Source organism: Anguilla anguilla, chromosome 5, assembly GCF_013347855.1.
Source record: "Anguilla anguilla isolate fAngAng1 chromosome 5, fAngAng1.pri, whole genome shotgun sequence".
In the NCBI taxonomy this organism is placed as follows: domain Eukaryota; kingdom Metazoa; phylum Chordata; class Actinopteri; order Anguilliformes; family Anguillidae; genus Anguilla; species Anguilla anguilla.
The window spans coordinates 27,157,753-27,172,794 of record NC_049205.1 but is presented as its reverse complement, the minus strand read 5'-3'; the positions used below and the strand labels follow the sequence as shown (position 1 = coordinate 27,172,794).

The 15,042-nt window shown below is 41.5% G+C and overlaps 1 protein-coding gene and 1 pseudogene across 1 annotated transcript in view; both read right to left on the bottom strand.

Annotated features, from left to right (window-relative positions):
• Positions 1-412: 412 nt before the first annotated feature.
• LOC118228154 lies at positions 413-1,671 on the bottom strand (annotated as a pseudogene).
• Positions 1,672-7,718: 6,047 nt separating this feature from the next.
• The window catches only part of psmc3 (proteasome 26S subunit, ATPase 3), a 77,686-nt gene continuing 70,362 nt past the window's right edge, over positions 7,719-15,042 (bottom strand). Inside the window, exons 11-12 of the mRNA XM_035418649.1 lie at positions 8,608-8,689; positions 7,719-8,204 (exon numbers count right to left, since the gene is read on the bottom strand). Of these exons, the coding sequence (XP_035274540.1) occupies positions 8,094-8,204; positions 8,608-8,689 (193 nt within the window). The 3' untranslated portion in view covers positions 7,719-8,093. The remainder of the gene's footprint in view (positions 8,205-8,607; positions 8,690-15,042) is intronic.

The following is a 15,042-nucleotide window of genomic DNA, read 5'->3' as shown; positions in this document are numbered from 1 at the left end:
CGGCATAGTTGTCGTGTATCGTCTACTAATGAAACTAAAACAACGCGTTTCTGTTTTTAACTCATACTTTGGTTGCAGTAGCACCGAATGTCTGAGTTTAGTAATCTTGCCACGCCGGCGTGCCGACCACTAGGGGCTTTGCGCCAAGAGGTTAAACACAAGCTTTCAGCAAGCACACACATTTTCTTCAGAAAATGTACATTTTCTAATTTCCTCTGTGAAGCACTTTGGGTTTATGAAAAGTGCTATATAAATGTCATGTATTATTATTATTATTATTATTATTATTATTATTATTATTATTATTATTATTATTAATAATAATAATAATTAAATATCTCACTGGATTAAAAAAAAGTCAAACACAAAATTGGTTTGTCAGCACACTACTGTTTTCATTAATCAAAAGTCCCTAAGTAAAATAGTGGTTGACTATAGCATCTCTCATTGATCGTCCAGCTGGTCCATCTGGTTGCAGTGCTGCCAGTGGTAGGTCAGGGCCATCTACTTGGGGCTGTGAATGATGACCTGTTCCATCACAGTGAGGAACCTTGCTTTCTTCAGTGATGTTATGAAGCACAATGCAGGCGAGAATGATGTTGCATGCTTGCTGTGGATCTACACGTAGGTAGTTCAGACATGCAAAGCGCCTTTTCAACACCCCATTTAAGCATTCAATTGTGCTCCTAGTTCTTCCATGAGCGCAGTCAAATCTCTCCTCTACATCATTGTTTGCCATGGTAAGAGTGGGTATGCACTGTCACCCAATATGATACCATCTGGGGGATTTTGTTGGAGGTTTCTGAAAATATGGCTCTCCCTCAAGATCCTTGCGTCATGGACTGACCCTGGCCATTTCACAACACAGTTGGTTATGATGAGGTCTGCATTTCCCACAAGTTGCACATAGATGCTGTGCCGTCCTTTCCTGTTCACAAACTCCCATTCCCTCTTATGGGGTGCTTGGCTGTGGACATGAGTGCAGTCTATCACCCCAACAGTATTTGGCATTTCCCCATTTCATAAAACTTGAGCTTGATCTGCTTAGTTTGTTCTGGATTTGTTGGAAATTTTACAAACTGGTTGACAAGGCTGGCACAGAAGACACTCTGTGTACTACAGAGCTGACAGTGGATTTCTGGACACACACACATCATCTCCAATGACTTGGTAGAATGATCTACATGCGTAGAAGCGCAAAGCAATAAGTACCTGTTCCTCCACAGTCAATGCATAACTCCTATTAGTAGTGTGTTCCAGTCGTGGTTGAAGTAGACTGGCAATGAATGAATGTCAGCTGCACCAAATCTGAATCTTGCATACAGTTCATTTGTAAACTCCTGAAGTTGTTTTGGGCGTGCAATGTGCACCCTTTGGCTATATTTTCTCTTTTGCCATTGTAGACGGTGAACAATGGATGTCATTGTGTTGGAATGGTCCCTCGTTAGAACAACTGCTTTCAAGACTCCACAATTAACTTCCCAGTTCACACCTGAGCTCATTTAAGTGTGTGTCTTTAATACAGGTGGGCTTTGCAGGAGAGACAGACAGAAAGAGAAAATGGACATGCCAGCAAGTACTTCAGCAAGTACTTCAAAGGGAAGCAATTTCACCCTTGCTGAAACACATGCCTTGCTAGAAGGTGTAAGGGCAAATTATGCCAATATAATGGCTAAACTTAGCACCTCAGTAACAGCCAAGATGAAACAACTGACATCACCAAGAGTGTAAATGCCACAGGGACTGGTCAATAAAGAACCCTGGAACAGGTAAAACTGCGCTGGAAGAATTTAAAAAAGAAGGCCACAAAAGACCACAGTGAGTCTCAAAACCCTAAAACAGGCAACAAACCATTTAAGTGGAGGGAGTTCACTGATGTCATTCTAGACATCATTGGTGGAGAAAGATCCCAGGCTCTATATAGCATTCAGTCAGTCTCACAAGGTGGTGAGTCTGGACTGTGTGGGACTGAGACTGAAACTCCAGACTCAAAGACGGCTAATGAGTTGGGAGAGCAATCTGTTATCCTCACTGTTGAGGCAGAGCCTGAAGACCCCCTGACCAGCGACAAACAACAGGAAGAGGACCCTCACTCTTCAGAGGTAGAACCGCCCCATAAGAGGCGACGTCTGGAAAAAGACCCCAAGAGTCAAGATGGCTATGGGGATCTGGTGAGGAAAGAAACTGAGAGAGCAGAGAAACAGATCTCTCTAGCGGAGGAGCAGATTAAACTGACCTTGCTTCAACAGAGGGAAACAAAACTTTGCATTCGCCTCTTAGAAGAGAGGCTGAAAGATGCTGGCATTGCACTTTTGGAGGAAGAAATGTGACATTCTTGTTCTTGCACCTACCCATTTTTCTAACAGCTTGGCCTTGGAGATTTTTTGGTGTTCTAATTGAAAATATTTTATTGGTTAATTATTTAATTTAGGATGGTCATTGTTTTGGAATTGTCTGTGTTACTTTAATATGCAAGCATTGAATAAAAGAATGATTAAATATGTGCCATGTGTCCTACATGTCTCTACATCCACCTTGAATCCATGCTGGATCCACGCTTCCAGTGGGATCAGGATTATCCTGATTTATAGCATTAAAACTATCCTAATCTCCACCTTAGAGTTTTGAAATACCCAAAAACAACATTTGATCTGGATTCTGGGTAGGATTGGATTACCAAATCCATATCCCAATTTTGTAGGATCAGGATCACATCTCCTGGTTTGAAATACCCAATTTTGAGATCCTATCCAGATCATTCTGATCTAGATTAAATGTTTTGAAATACTGGGCCTTGGAGATTGGGGTTTCTCCTGTGCAGCACCCAAACTCTGGAACTCACTCCCTCCCCACATCCATAACGCTGAGACTCTCCACTTTTCAGAAACATCTAAAAACTCACCTCTTCACATAAATTTTCACATAAAAAGGAAATAGCTTCCCCCATGGCACTCATGGGTAATTAGTCATCAAGTGTTTTTTTATTTATTTAAATACCATGTCCTGTATGTGCAGTTTTTAAAAATCTTTTTTAAGGTTTTTAATATCATGTCCTGTATGTGCAGTGCTTTTGTTTTTTTATAACAGTTTTTAATACCATGTAATGTCATTTTTATATTTTAAAAACCATGTAAGGTGACCATGAATACTCAGAAGGGTGCCTGATCGTGAAGCGTTCCATATTTTTGTGCCCTACCTGAGGTCTGACTAATATTTTTCCAATGTTTGACTCTGTATTTTGGTCCTTGTTCCGACTCTAAATCCTGATCCTGTATCCAGGACAAGAGAGTGGTGCCCTGTGTGAGATCTGATATGTTTCTGTGGCTTTTTTCCGCTTGTTTTTTTCATGTAATGAGAGTAAAATGTTTCCGAAAGGTGGCAGCAAGCAGAAAGGCCATTCATAGCAACTTAGGCCTACGTAGAACTTGGGAAATGCTGCGATATGATCGGTTAGTGGCAGGTTAAAAAACAAAACCGAACAGAAGATTGTCTGAAAGTGCAGGTCTAGCGGTCAACATCTGCTTGACCTTTGCCTGTAGTCCCCCTGGGGACAGCGAACAGCTGCCTAAAAACGCAGAGATGGCAGAAGTCCCAGGCTGGGGTGTCTTCCTATGAAACCACTTTACGTAGCTGAAAGATTTTATCAATCAGTTACATTCTCTGCAAAATTGCAATAAGAGCGCCTGTTATCGAAAACAATATTTTATGGCACTTACGTGATCTTGCTCTTTGCCTTTAACTCGTAGAGGTCCCTCAGCATGTCCAATTTGTGTTTTCCAAAGCCAACAAGGTTTGCTCGCTCCTGGCCGGGATGGCTGGCCAGTTACCGCGCTTCCTCCTGCGCCTTGTGCAACCTGACTAACTCCACGAATCCCGTGGAGATGACGTAGCCCCGCACCGCCTCCACCACCTCCAGGTTCCTTTGTCTGAACGAGGCTTTGCCTCCAGAGGCACCTGGGGGCAGAGAGCCTCAGCGCCTCTGAAGACTGCTTTAGGATCAGACTCCCCGAAGGGAATCTCCTAAAGATCGGATCTTCCCTGATTGATGGAAAAGGTATTCATTAATAATTGACCTGGTCAGACCCTGGTACTTTCCAAACTCTAACGGTGCTGTGGCTCAGAATTAGTTTGGAGTTCCCCGGAGACGATTTATGGAATTAAAGCATGCACTCCCACACTCCCATGATGAAGGGGAAAATATGCTTTTCACAAGGTTCTTAGACACGGGAAATGACATGGAGTATTTCTGCAAATTTTTTGGTATTTTGATTGGTTTGTGGCAGTCATTCCACTCCCTTGAGCATTCGTGAAGTTTCCAGAGGCTTCACTAAAGAGTCTAGAAATGAAATTTTGTTGAATTCCCAATCAATTTTTGAAGATGTCTTCAATTTCCAATTAAATCCCAGAGCGGGTATTTAAGCAGAGTATTGAAAAGTCACTTAAGTCTGCATAAAATACAGTTTAAATACAGTTAAACAGTATTCACATTTAAAATGCTGTTTGTAATGTGCTTGAAGTATTTCCAAATAATAATGCTTTTTTTATTTAAAGTATTTTCAAATACTTAAAGTGCTACAGAATACCCACACCAGGGAAGGGGCCAATTGTGTTCCCAAGGACTCAAGACCACAGATGGCTATTGTGGTACAGCTGAGATTCAAATTGTCATCTCAGATGCAAGACACCTCACTAGTACAATACAGTGACTGAAGTAGATTTGCCACTTGGTGCAAGACAGGATACAACTGTTCCATGTTATATATTATTTGTCATTTCTGTTGGTTGTTAAATGAATTGCTTGAACAAAATAAATATAAAAATGCAATATTTTTTTTTTCAATTTTTCATTAATCTGTTTAATAAAACCCAAAGTAATGTAAATAAGACAATTTAAAAGTCTACACAGCAAACAGAAGACACACATCAACTAGAAACCTTGACTGCACCACTTTCATACAAACAATATATATACTGTATTTGACTTTTAAGATAGTCTTCTTTATGAGGACCAAAATTTTATATACAATGTACGAACAACAACCAAGGGGTTTTCTTCGTTCTCGAAATTCCACCACATTCCACAATTTTATTTATTTTCATAGTTGATTCTAAGAAGGCAGAAGTGAGACGTAGCATGTCCCTTCTTTATTATTATGGTGCACATCCCCTTATTCTTTTGCCCATTCTCCTACATATGTACATAATCAGTGATTGTATCTATATTTATGTTTATATATTTGACTCGCTCTGTTTTTGTTTTACCAACGCATTTATCATTCAAAAATGTTTTCCAAAAAACAAAAACAAAAAAGAAATTTAACACAACAAGAGTGAGTCCTTCTCAGAGTTTAGACAAATGTTAAGCCCTTATCTATTTTCACAGTACGAAAGAGTGTTATGGCTGTAGTACAGGAGTTTGCTGGTATGTCCTCTAACTCCGCCATCAGACCCCTGCAGCTCATCCAGAATGCCGCAGCTCGCCTGGTCTACAACCTCCCCAGACATTCCCATGTCACCCCCCTGCTCACTGACCTCCACTGGCTGCCTGTTATGGCTTGCATCAAATTTAAGACTTTGGTGCTTACATACCAGGCAGCTATGGGGTCAGCACCAGGATACATCCAGTGGATCATCAGACCCTACACACCAGCCAGACCTCTCCGTTCTGCCACCTCTGGACGCTTGGCACCTCCCCCTCTTCGTGTCTGTACTTCCCGTTCGCATCTGCTGTCTGTCCTGGCCCCTAGCTGGTGGAATGACCTTCCCGTGGCGGTCAGAACAGCAGAGAATCTAATTACCTTCAAGTGCAGACTAAGAACTCATCTCTTCAGGCTGCACCTCTTCCCACCCCTCCCTAGCCTCTAGTTTACCTCAATGTACCTAGTTAGGCTAATGCGATCATGTTAGTTTTGTATTTGGCAGGATTGTTTTGTCTGATTCTGATTAGGCAAATGTGATTTCAGTGCTAGTTTTGTACTTGCAGGACTGTTTGTTTGTTTGCTGAACAGGTTACCCTACAGGGTTGGAGTCCTGATCTGTGGTCACTTCTGGCACTACGATCTTCACTCTAGTGTGTTTTTCTGCACCTCTGCACCTTGAACTAATGCACTTGTTGTACGTCGCTCTGGATAAGAGCGTCTGCTAAATGCCTGTAATGTAATGTAACTCGGCAACTGGAAGATGCATATTCCATTTGGTTATACAGTATATTCATAAACAATGTGTTGAAGGGACACGATGCAGAATTTTTATGTTGAAAATATTCTAAAATAACCATGTTGTCATATCTATGATGCACTGGCAGTCTCCGTCTTTGCACATGTAATCAACAAATTAATCAATCGCTACACACACGTTTGCCAAATCCGTGCTCCTCTGCCTGTATTACTTCCTCTAAAATGTGTTAGAGACATTTCTGTGCCTGCAGCATTTCTGTGAAGGGAGGAGTGTGTGGACACAGAGACTGTGGGGTGGGATCAGGTTTCGGCAGAGGTGGAGGTGAAGAAGTACAAGTACAGTGAAGCAAAATGACAAGCTGACAGAGCTCGTTAAAAAACCAGAGACAACCCTGGAATTGCTTTTCCTCAATGACGACAGCTGAAGTTCACAAAAGCATTCTGTTGAACCAGTAAGTCTAGTACGTTAGGTAGCTAGATAGCTGAAGTCAGGTACTCGGGGTGAGAGGGCAGGGTTGAAGACGGAGGACCACAGCAAGGCTAAAAAATTCTGCATAGTATACCTTTAACTGTTCAAACGGGTTGCAGATTCAAACCATTTTTACAATCATTACTACATATTTTTCACGTGAACTGTATTTTACAGAATATTTACCTGTGAACGTGTTTAAATGCAGTCTGCTGTTATTGATCCTGCCTATTTGATATATTTGTAATAATAATGGTTGAAAGTGTTTGTGTAGCAGCGGCCTGCAGCAATGCCAGATACAGGACGTGCAAACAATGGTTGGCAAATTTATGCAATGTGCAGAAAAGTGGCGGGGATACGCATGGTGATTATCCCTCACAAATAAACAGTGTCTCAAAAATAGAAAATGTAGCTGCAGGCAGAAATTCCTGGGTTCTAAGCACCTGTTAGTCTATCCAAGTCTTCCTGTTGATGGGATGTACATACAACAACTAGGATTAATGTACTGCAGCATGTCTCTTAGTCACAGATGTAGCATTTTAGACTTAAGACTAACCTTTTCAGCACTAATAGCAGGGAGAAGCTTAAGCTGGTGAGGAATAGAGATCTGAAAATGTCAGTTCCACAAATTTCTTGAGATATGATGCTCTACCTGACATCATGTTGGGCAATAAAAAAAGAAAATGTTGGGGGAAAAAAAAATGGCAGGTGATACCAAACTTACTCCTAGTCTGGCAAAAACAGAATTTTATGGCATAGATAAAATACAAAATTTATACTTTATGACATGAAAGATTAAAATGTTTGACAATCCTTTTAGTAAAATTCTCAAATTTGACCACATAACGAAATTTGTCCTAGTGGCTGAAGCGCAAATTCCATAAATGCAGCATGCACCCAATTTATCACAGCATTTAAAATAAGGGGGTCACATTTTCTTTGCCTTCATTTTCCTGAAGAATCTCTCATCTTTCTCACTCTGGAAAACAGACTCTGTCCAGCACTATATATGGGCATTTACCTGCATGTGAAGGGACCAAACTGGCCATTAAGAAGTGTACACAAGTCATTCATTCATTCATTCAAAAAAATCTTTTAATTCTTGGGATTATGAGATGAAAGAATTGATACGAAGAACATAATACAGGTACTCTTCACTCCTGTTAATAACCCCAGTCCTTGAAATGTTACATACTGAAAGTAAGGATGGAAAAATGAGGCTTCATGAACCTAAAACCCTCATATCGAGTAAGGTTATTGTATGCCAACTGAAAACACTCCACACCACAGCACAACAGTGAAATTGGTTCTAATAAGGGTACTATTAAAGGAATGTAATCACTCCACTGAGAAAGAGAGGTCCAAGAAACCTCATTTAAACCATCAAGGACTAAAATGCCACACATGCCCACAGTGCCCCCTAGTTTTGATGTCCCACAATCAACCTCTCAGGCATAGTACTGTAGGTTAGCCTTCTTCTTGGCCTGCACCTCCAGGATGCCCTCCATGTAATCTTCATGGTTTAGCTCTGTTGCCCCCCTACGCAGTGCAATCATACCCTGGGGAGTAGAGGGGGGGGGGGGGGGGTTTACATAATTTTCATTCACCTATTCCACAAAGTAGTAAATCCTCCACAAAAAATACTGTTCAATCTGTAGTACTGGTATTGGCAAAGGAACAAAATATATCTCTGTGTGTGTTGAAACATGTTGATAAAGAACTAACGCTAGGTGTGGAGTGATCTAATCACCTTAACCTTGCATTTTAGAATGTATTTTCCCACATGTGGATCTTATGAAATAAACCTAAATTAGATCTCTCATAAATGTGCTAAAAACCCTCCAGCACACTTTACCATCAGAAATGAAATTACATCTATACAGAATTCTTCAAAAACAAGAAAAAAAATGTCATGAAATTATGTGACAAAAGAATGTCATTGGGGGAAAAAATAAGACTCACTGCCTCCACGCATACAGCCTTGCACTGGGCACCATTGAAGTCATCTGTGCACCGAGCCAGCTCCTCATAGTTAACGTCGAGACTGAAAGTACAATGTTGAAGACACATAGACAACACTGGCTGCATTCATACAATTTCAGCTTGAGACAACTGCATAAACATTTTTTAAAGGGGATGGGGGCACAAAGAGGGAAACAAAGCAAACAAAAAAAGTAACACAAGGATATAGTGTCGCCACTTCCGATTTCATTGGGTGGGGGACAATTACTTGATTGCAGCTACCTATTTTATCATATTATGAGCTATAATCCAATTGTTATAAAAATTGCTACAACCCAATCACTTAAAAATATAAAAGGGAACATCTGCCCACCTAAGTTACGTCACAGCTAACATTAGCTAACTACAGTACCTTCATTTAGCAGACAGTCCTAGGACAGTCAGCTTAATGCATTCACCTGATTAATATAAGCAATTGTGTCAACAACATTCCCAGACCGGCGTGTAAAGATACGGTGAGCAAAACACAAGCGCAAGTTAACTGTGGCAACCAAGAACCAAAGTATAAATTCTAAACACATACCCATAACTTATTGAAAATAATTACATAGTTATACATATACATATAGATTTGACACTGCATTTTATCACTGGTTTGGTTCTTTTATCATTTTTAGCAAAGTATGAGAAATCCACTTCACTGGGGCTGTTGCATCAGTAAAAATCTCAAGTTGGTTGCTTTTATTACTTTTCTAATTAGCCAAATAAAAATGAAACCAGTAGTCAACCTGCTGATTAACACAAATGCTGGTGTTCACTCTTTTGCCAGGAAAATTTTGAAATAAAATGAGAAAAGTTCACGAGTTGCAGAATTGCAACCCTTTGTCTTGTCTACATCCTAAGGTAAGCAACATGTACAATACCCAATGCATTCTGCATTTAAAAACTGCACTCAGCTAGCTAGCTAACTAGCGAGTTAACTATAATTGTTCAAGAACTGATATCTTAATTTATAATGGGTTAAATCAGGCACAACTTGCCTGTGTAAGCCATGATATAACTATGTTGGCAGCCATCCAATGAATACAAGAAGCAAGATAGTTAGTTAGCTAAGTTACTATACAAACAGTAAGCTTTATAAGCTAGTGGTGAATCCAACCAGAATGATGTACGTCTCTTCTGGACTGGCGCATCAAAGTTTAAAAATGAAAAAGAAATACTTATCAGTATTGCTAGATGTGTAAACGATACTCAGAACTGAAAACAGTATCTGTTACATGTAGGTCAAACCAAGACTGAGCTAACTTCTTATTTCATGGAGAGTACTAGGTTATAATGGTTGTCATCACCTTGTAGCAGACACACAATACTACAGTCTGACAAACAAACAAATAAATAAGCAAATTGATGAAGAACGATCCATAGTCCGCCCCCGTTTTCACTGGGTGGGGGACAATAAGAGATCACAATTTAATTTTTTTTTTAATTTAACCTTTATTTAACCAAAAAAACCCCATTGAGATAAAACTCTTTTGCAAGGGGGACCTAACATAAAACACAAAGTTACACAAGACATTAGACAAACAAGTTTTGTGATTCTGCAACAAGGTGCAAATCTGAAACATTGAATGTCTCGTTATACTTTTCTGGGTGTACTTTTTCATTGCGTTTTTTATGCCAACATCAGCAAAGATGTGATTTTAACCCAACAATATATGGCTCAATGAAAAAATAAAAGAAAATAACTAAGCCGACTGCAAACTTCATCTCGAAATATTTGTGCCTGTACTCTACCATAAGTAATCAATTATGTGTTTTGGTGATGTGGTTATCCCCAGGAAAGTGGAACTGAGAGAACATATTCTTAAATTTAACGGCCAATGTGAGCTGTACTTTCTGTACTCTATCCAGAAAGATGTGAACAACAACAACAACAACCAAGAAGAGGACACCCTGGAGCTGAAGCAAGAGGAAGAGGACACCCTACAGCCAGATATCTCTAAGGAGTGGCATGAAGGCCATCCTGTCTCCAAAAGAAGGGCATCACCTTCACTTGTGAATCTGCTGGGGCAGGCCTTCGCTTTGGTCAACAGTTTTGCCCAAGTCAGTCAACATGAGGGCTAAAGAGGAACTGAAGAAATAACAAGAGGCTCCACAACTTCCTCAGAAGACCCGCTTAACTGGTGGTGGAGTGTCCGTGATGCAGTGCACATACAGTCATGCAATTTCCATAGACATTGGCAGCAGAATGTCAAACTGAAGAGCTCAGTGACTTTCAATGTGTCATAGAACGCCACCTTTACAACAAGTCAGTTTGTCAATATTGTCAATTTCACCCTTAATCCCACACCCCCCCCCCCTTCCTTCATGACACTTGTTACATGTTGCCCCATCCCAGCACTTGGTAATTTGTATTTGTCCTAATACTGTAGCTTATTCTTCTGCCTAGTTGGCTTTGCAGAGGTTAGGTCTGAATAGTGTTCACTGTGTGAACTAAACTGTGTTCTTGGCTAGAAATAGCTGTACAAAATAAGTATTGTACCTTACTGAACCTGTGTTTAGCAGTCGTCTATGACCATGAAATGCACTTTTTGTACGTCGCTTTGGATAAAAGCATCTGCCAAATGTAATGTAATGTCAAATTTCTACCCTGCTGGAGTTGCCTTAGTCAACAGTAAGTGCCGATATTGTGATGTGGAAATGTCTAGGAGCAACAACAGCTCAGCCATGAAATGGTAGGCCACACAAGCTTACAAAACGGGACCACTGAGCATGCAAAAATTGACTGTCCTCAGTTGCAGCACTCAGTATCACTGTCTGTGAGTCTCAACATACACAGGGTGCTAAACAGTGTGGGTTAGACTAGAGAGGAAGGTTATCTGGCATTGCTCTCGTAGTGAACTGCTTGGGCTAGTTTGTCTGTTATATGTGATGACAGGTTATTGTGTATATTATGACCCGTCTGTTTTTGATGTTGACTGATAATATGCCCAGCAATTTATTGCCCCTCAGGGATAAATTAAGTTTACTGAATTGAATAGAATAGACTTGAATTACGTTCCAGACTGCCTCTGGAAGCAACGTCAGCACAAGACCTGTTTGTCGGGAGTTTCAAGAAATGGGTTTCCATAGCCGAGCAGCCGCATACAAGCCTAATATTACCAAGCACAATGTCAAGCCTTGGCTGCAGTGGTGTAACGCACACCACCATTGGAATCTGGAGCAGTGGGAAAAAGTGTTCTCTGGAGCGATGAATCACACTTGACTATCTGGCAGTGCCAGAAGAATGCTACCTGTCTGAATGCATTGTGCCAACTGTAAAGTTTGATGGAGGAGGAATAATGGTCTGGGGCTATTTTTCATGGTTTGGGCTGGGCCCCATAGTTCCAGTGAAGGGAAATCTTAATGTGACAGCACACAATGACATTCTAGAGAATTGTGTGCCTCCAACCTTGTGGCATCAGTTTGGGGGGGCGTAGGCCCTTTCCCGTTTCGGCATGACAATGCCCCCATGCACAAAGGGAGGTCCGTAAAGAAATGGTTTTCTGAATTTGGCGTGGAAGAACTGGAACACTGGCACAGAGTCCTGACCTCAACTCCATCGAACACATTTGGGATTAATTGGAACACCGACTACGAGCCAGACCTTATCGCCCAACAGCAGTGCCTGACCTCCCTAATGCGCTTCAGGCTGAATGGAATGGCCATGTTCCAAATGTAGTGTAAAGCCTTCCCAAAAAAGTATATAGCAGCAAAGGGGCGATCAACTCCATATTAATGCCCATGGTTGTGGAATGAGATGTTCAACAAGCACGTGTGTGTGATGTTCGGGTGTCCACATACTTTTGGCCTTGTAGTGTATGTATATAAATCTTTCTAACCAGTACTGGATAGGCATCCTTTCATATTAAGTTGTTCAGGGATCTACAATGCACTGATTTTTGCATTACAGGGCTGTCAGTACAGTTTTCTTCATGTCGGATACATTTGTTTTGATTACTGTTAACACAATAAAAAATATAGTATTGCAAGTGAATTCGCTATTCTAAAATGAAGTTTAACTTTTTAATGTTCTTGGAGATACGCAGACAAGTTGCAGAAAAAAAATGTATAGCGATGCATGGAATAGACTTGAAAACGTTATTGTATAGACAATCGTTCAAAAATCAAATCGCAACCCTAATAATCAGAATCACACTGAATCGTGAGGTAACGTAAAGGGTGCATATAATTCAAGAAGGATTACACTGTTGGGTTTGGCTATAATGATAAGAGGCACATACACTCACCAGTCACTTAATTAGGAACACCTACCTAGTACCAGGTAGGACCCCCATTTGCCTCCTGAACAGCCTGAATACTTCATGGCATGGTTTCAACAAGATTCTGGAAACACTGCTTAGCGATTTTGGTCTATGCTGACTCGACGGCACCACGCAGGTTCCTGCAGATTTCTCAGCCACACATTCATTCAGCGAACCTCCCGTTCCACCTCACCCCAAAGGTGTTTTATTGGATTAAGATCTGGGGACCGCGCAGGCCATTGGAGTAAACTGAATCAGTGTCATCTATGTGGAACCAGCTTGAAATGATGTTTGCTTTGTGACCTGCTGCACTACCCTGATGGAAGTGTCCATTTGAAAAAGGACTGTGGCCATAAAGGGATCTATACAGTCAGCAACAATGTTAAGGTATTAAGTGGCATTCAATTGATGGTCAATTATTATTAAGGGACCTTCTGTGCGCCAAGAAAATATTCCCCACACAATTACACCACCATCACCACCAGCTTGCACCGCTGACACAAGGAAGGATGGTTGCATGGATTCATGCTTTTTACACCAAATTATGACCATACCATCTGCATGCTTCAGCAGAAATAATGATTTGTCAGAGCAGGCGATGATTTTCTCTTTTGTGATACCTTCCTCGCCAGTTGCCGCATGCACACGTCCACGTGTTGTATGGCACATTGTGCGCGTGGTGGCCGACGGGGAAGGGTGTTATGGATTTATAAATTATCAGGAAAATAAAAATATGAAGTAATGAAGTAAAAATAACTAAAGTAAATGGGATGGTGAGGGGAATGATGATAATGGCCATGATATTGGTGATCTTGGTGGTTTTCGGTATTGTACTTAAATTGTTGTTAAATTGTTGTGTCCCCTGCTGCTTTTTCTGTGTCTGTATTGTTTCAGTGAGCCAACAGGGGGAGTTGCGGAACTAGGTGTGGCCACCCTTAATTGCTAATTGTCCTGGGAATAAAAGGCTGAAGATGGCGTGGATCCAGATCTCCTTCTCTCCCGACCTGGCGGGACACTAAATTAATCTAATGTATAGGTTGTAAATAAATAATTCACTTTTTGCACCGTGATCTCTGCCTGGTGTCCGTTTTTGTTCGGCCTGCCTGACCCGGGCCGTAACACTAGCCACTGTGTCTGGTAGATTCTCAGCTTCTACCAGCCACGCACCTTTTTTACCAGCCACTTTTTAAAAATCAATATTAAAGGCTAAATACAACAGTGGGAGCAATACATTGTTTTTCTAGATGGCTCGAACACCAGCCAGTCGCGCAACTTGCCTGCCTCATCATGTCGCCATTTCTCATTGAAATATCGTCTCTTTTTAGGACCCAATGTCGTCTCCATATCTGGCAGCGGCACACCACCTGTACTTTTTTCATTATCAGTGTCTGCTGGCCTCCTCACATCTGCTATATACCGCCAAATTCCTCCACTTTACAGTCACTGTCGGTGTCTAGATATCCCTACGGGAAACGTGCCAAAGAGGAGGGGTGGAGGCTCATGGCTACTTCCTGGTCAGGCGAAAGGGCGGGCAGAACCGGCCAATGAGGAGCCGAGTTTGACGAGTCTCGAGGCCGTGACACAAGATGGGTGGCCAGGTTACTGCCATGTAAATAACGCGATAACACAGTACAGACAAAGTTTGGGCATCCACCACCGTGGCATGTGAGCCTCACAAATTTACCAGCCACACAAAATCACCCGCATTTGGTGGGTGGTGGGTGTTAATTTTACATCCTGACCTCAACTGACTTCTTTCAATGCGGAGGAGCAGTGGTTCTACTTTGAGGTACTCCTGGATAGCTGAGCTCCTCATCCTATCAAGGAGAATGAGCCCTGCCACCCTACGGAGAAACCACATTTCGGCCACTTGTATTCACAATCTCACTCTTTTGATCACTACCCATATCTTGTGACCACAGTTGAGAGTAGGGATGAAGATCGACTGGTAAATCGAGAGCTTTGCCTTTCGGTTCAGTTCCTTCTTCACCACCACCGTCCGATACAATGCCAGCATTACTGCGGCCGCTGCACCTAGACGGCCATCTATCTCAAATTCCTTTTTCCTTTGCTCGTGAATGAGAAGATACTTGAGCTCCTCCCTCACCTGAAGAGGGAAAACCATCTTTTC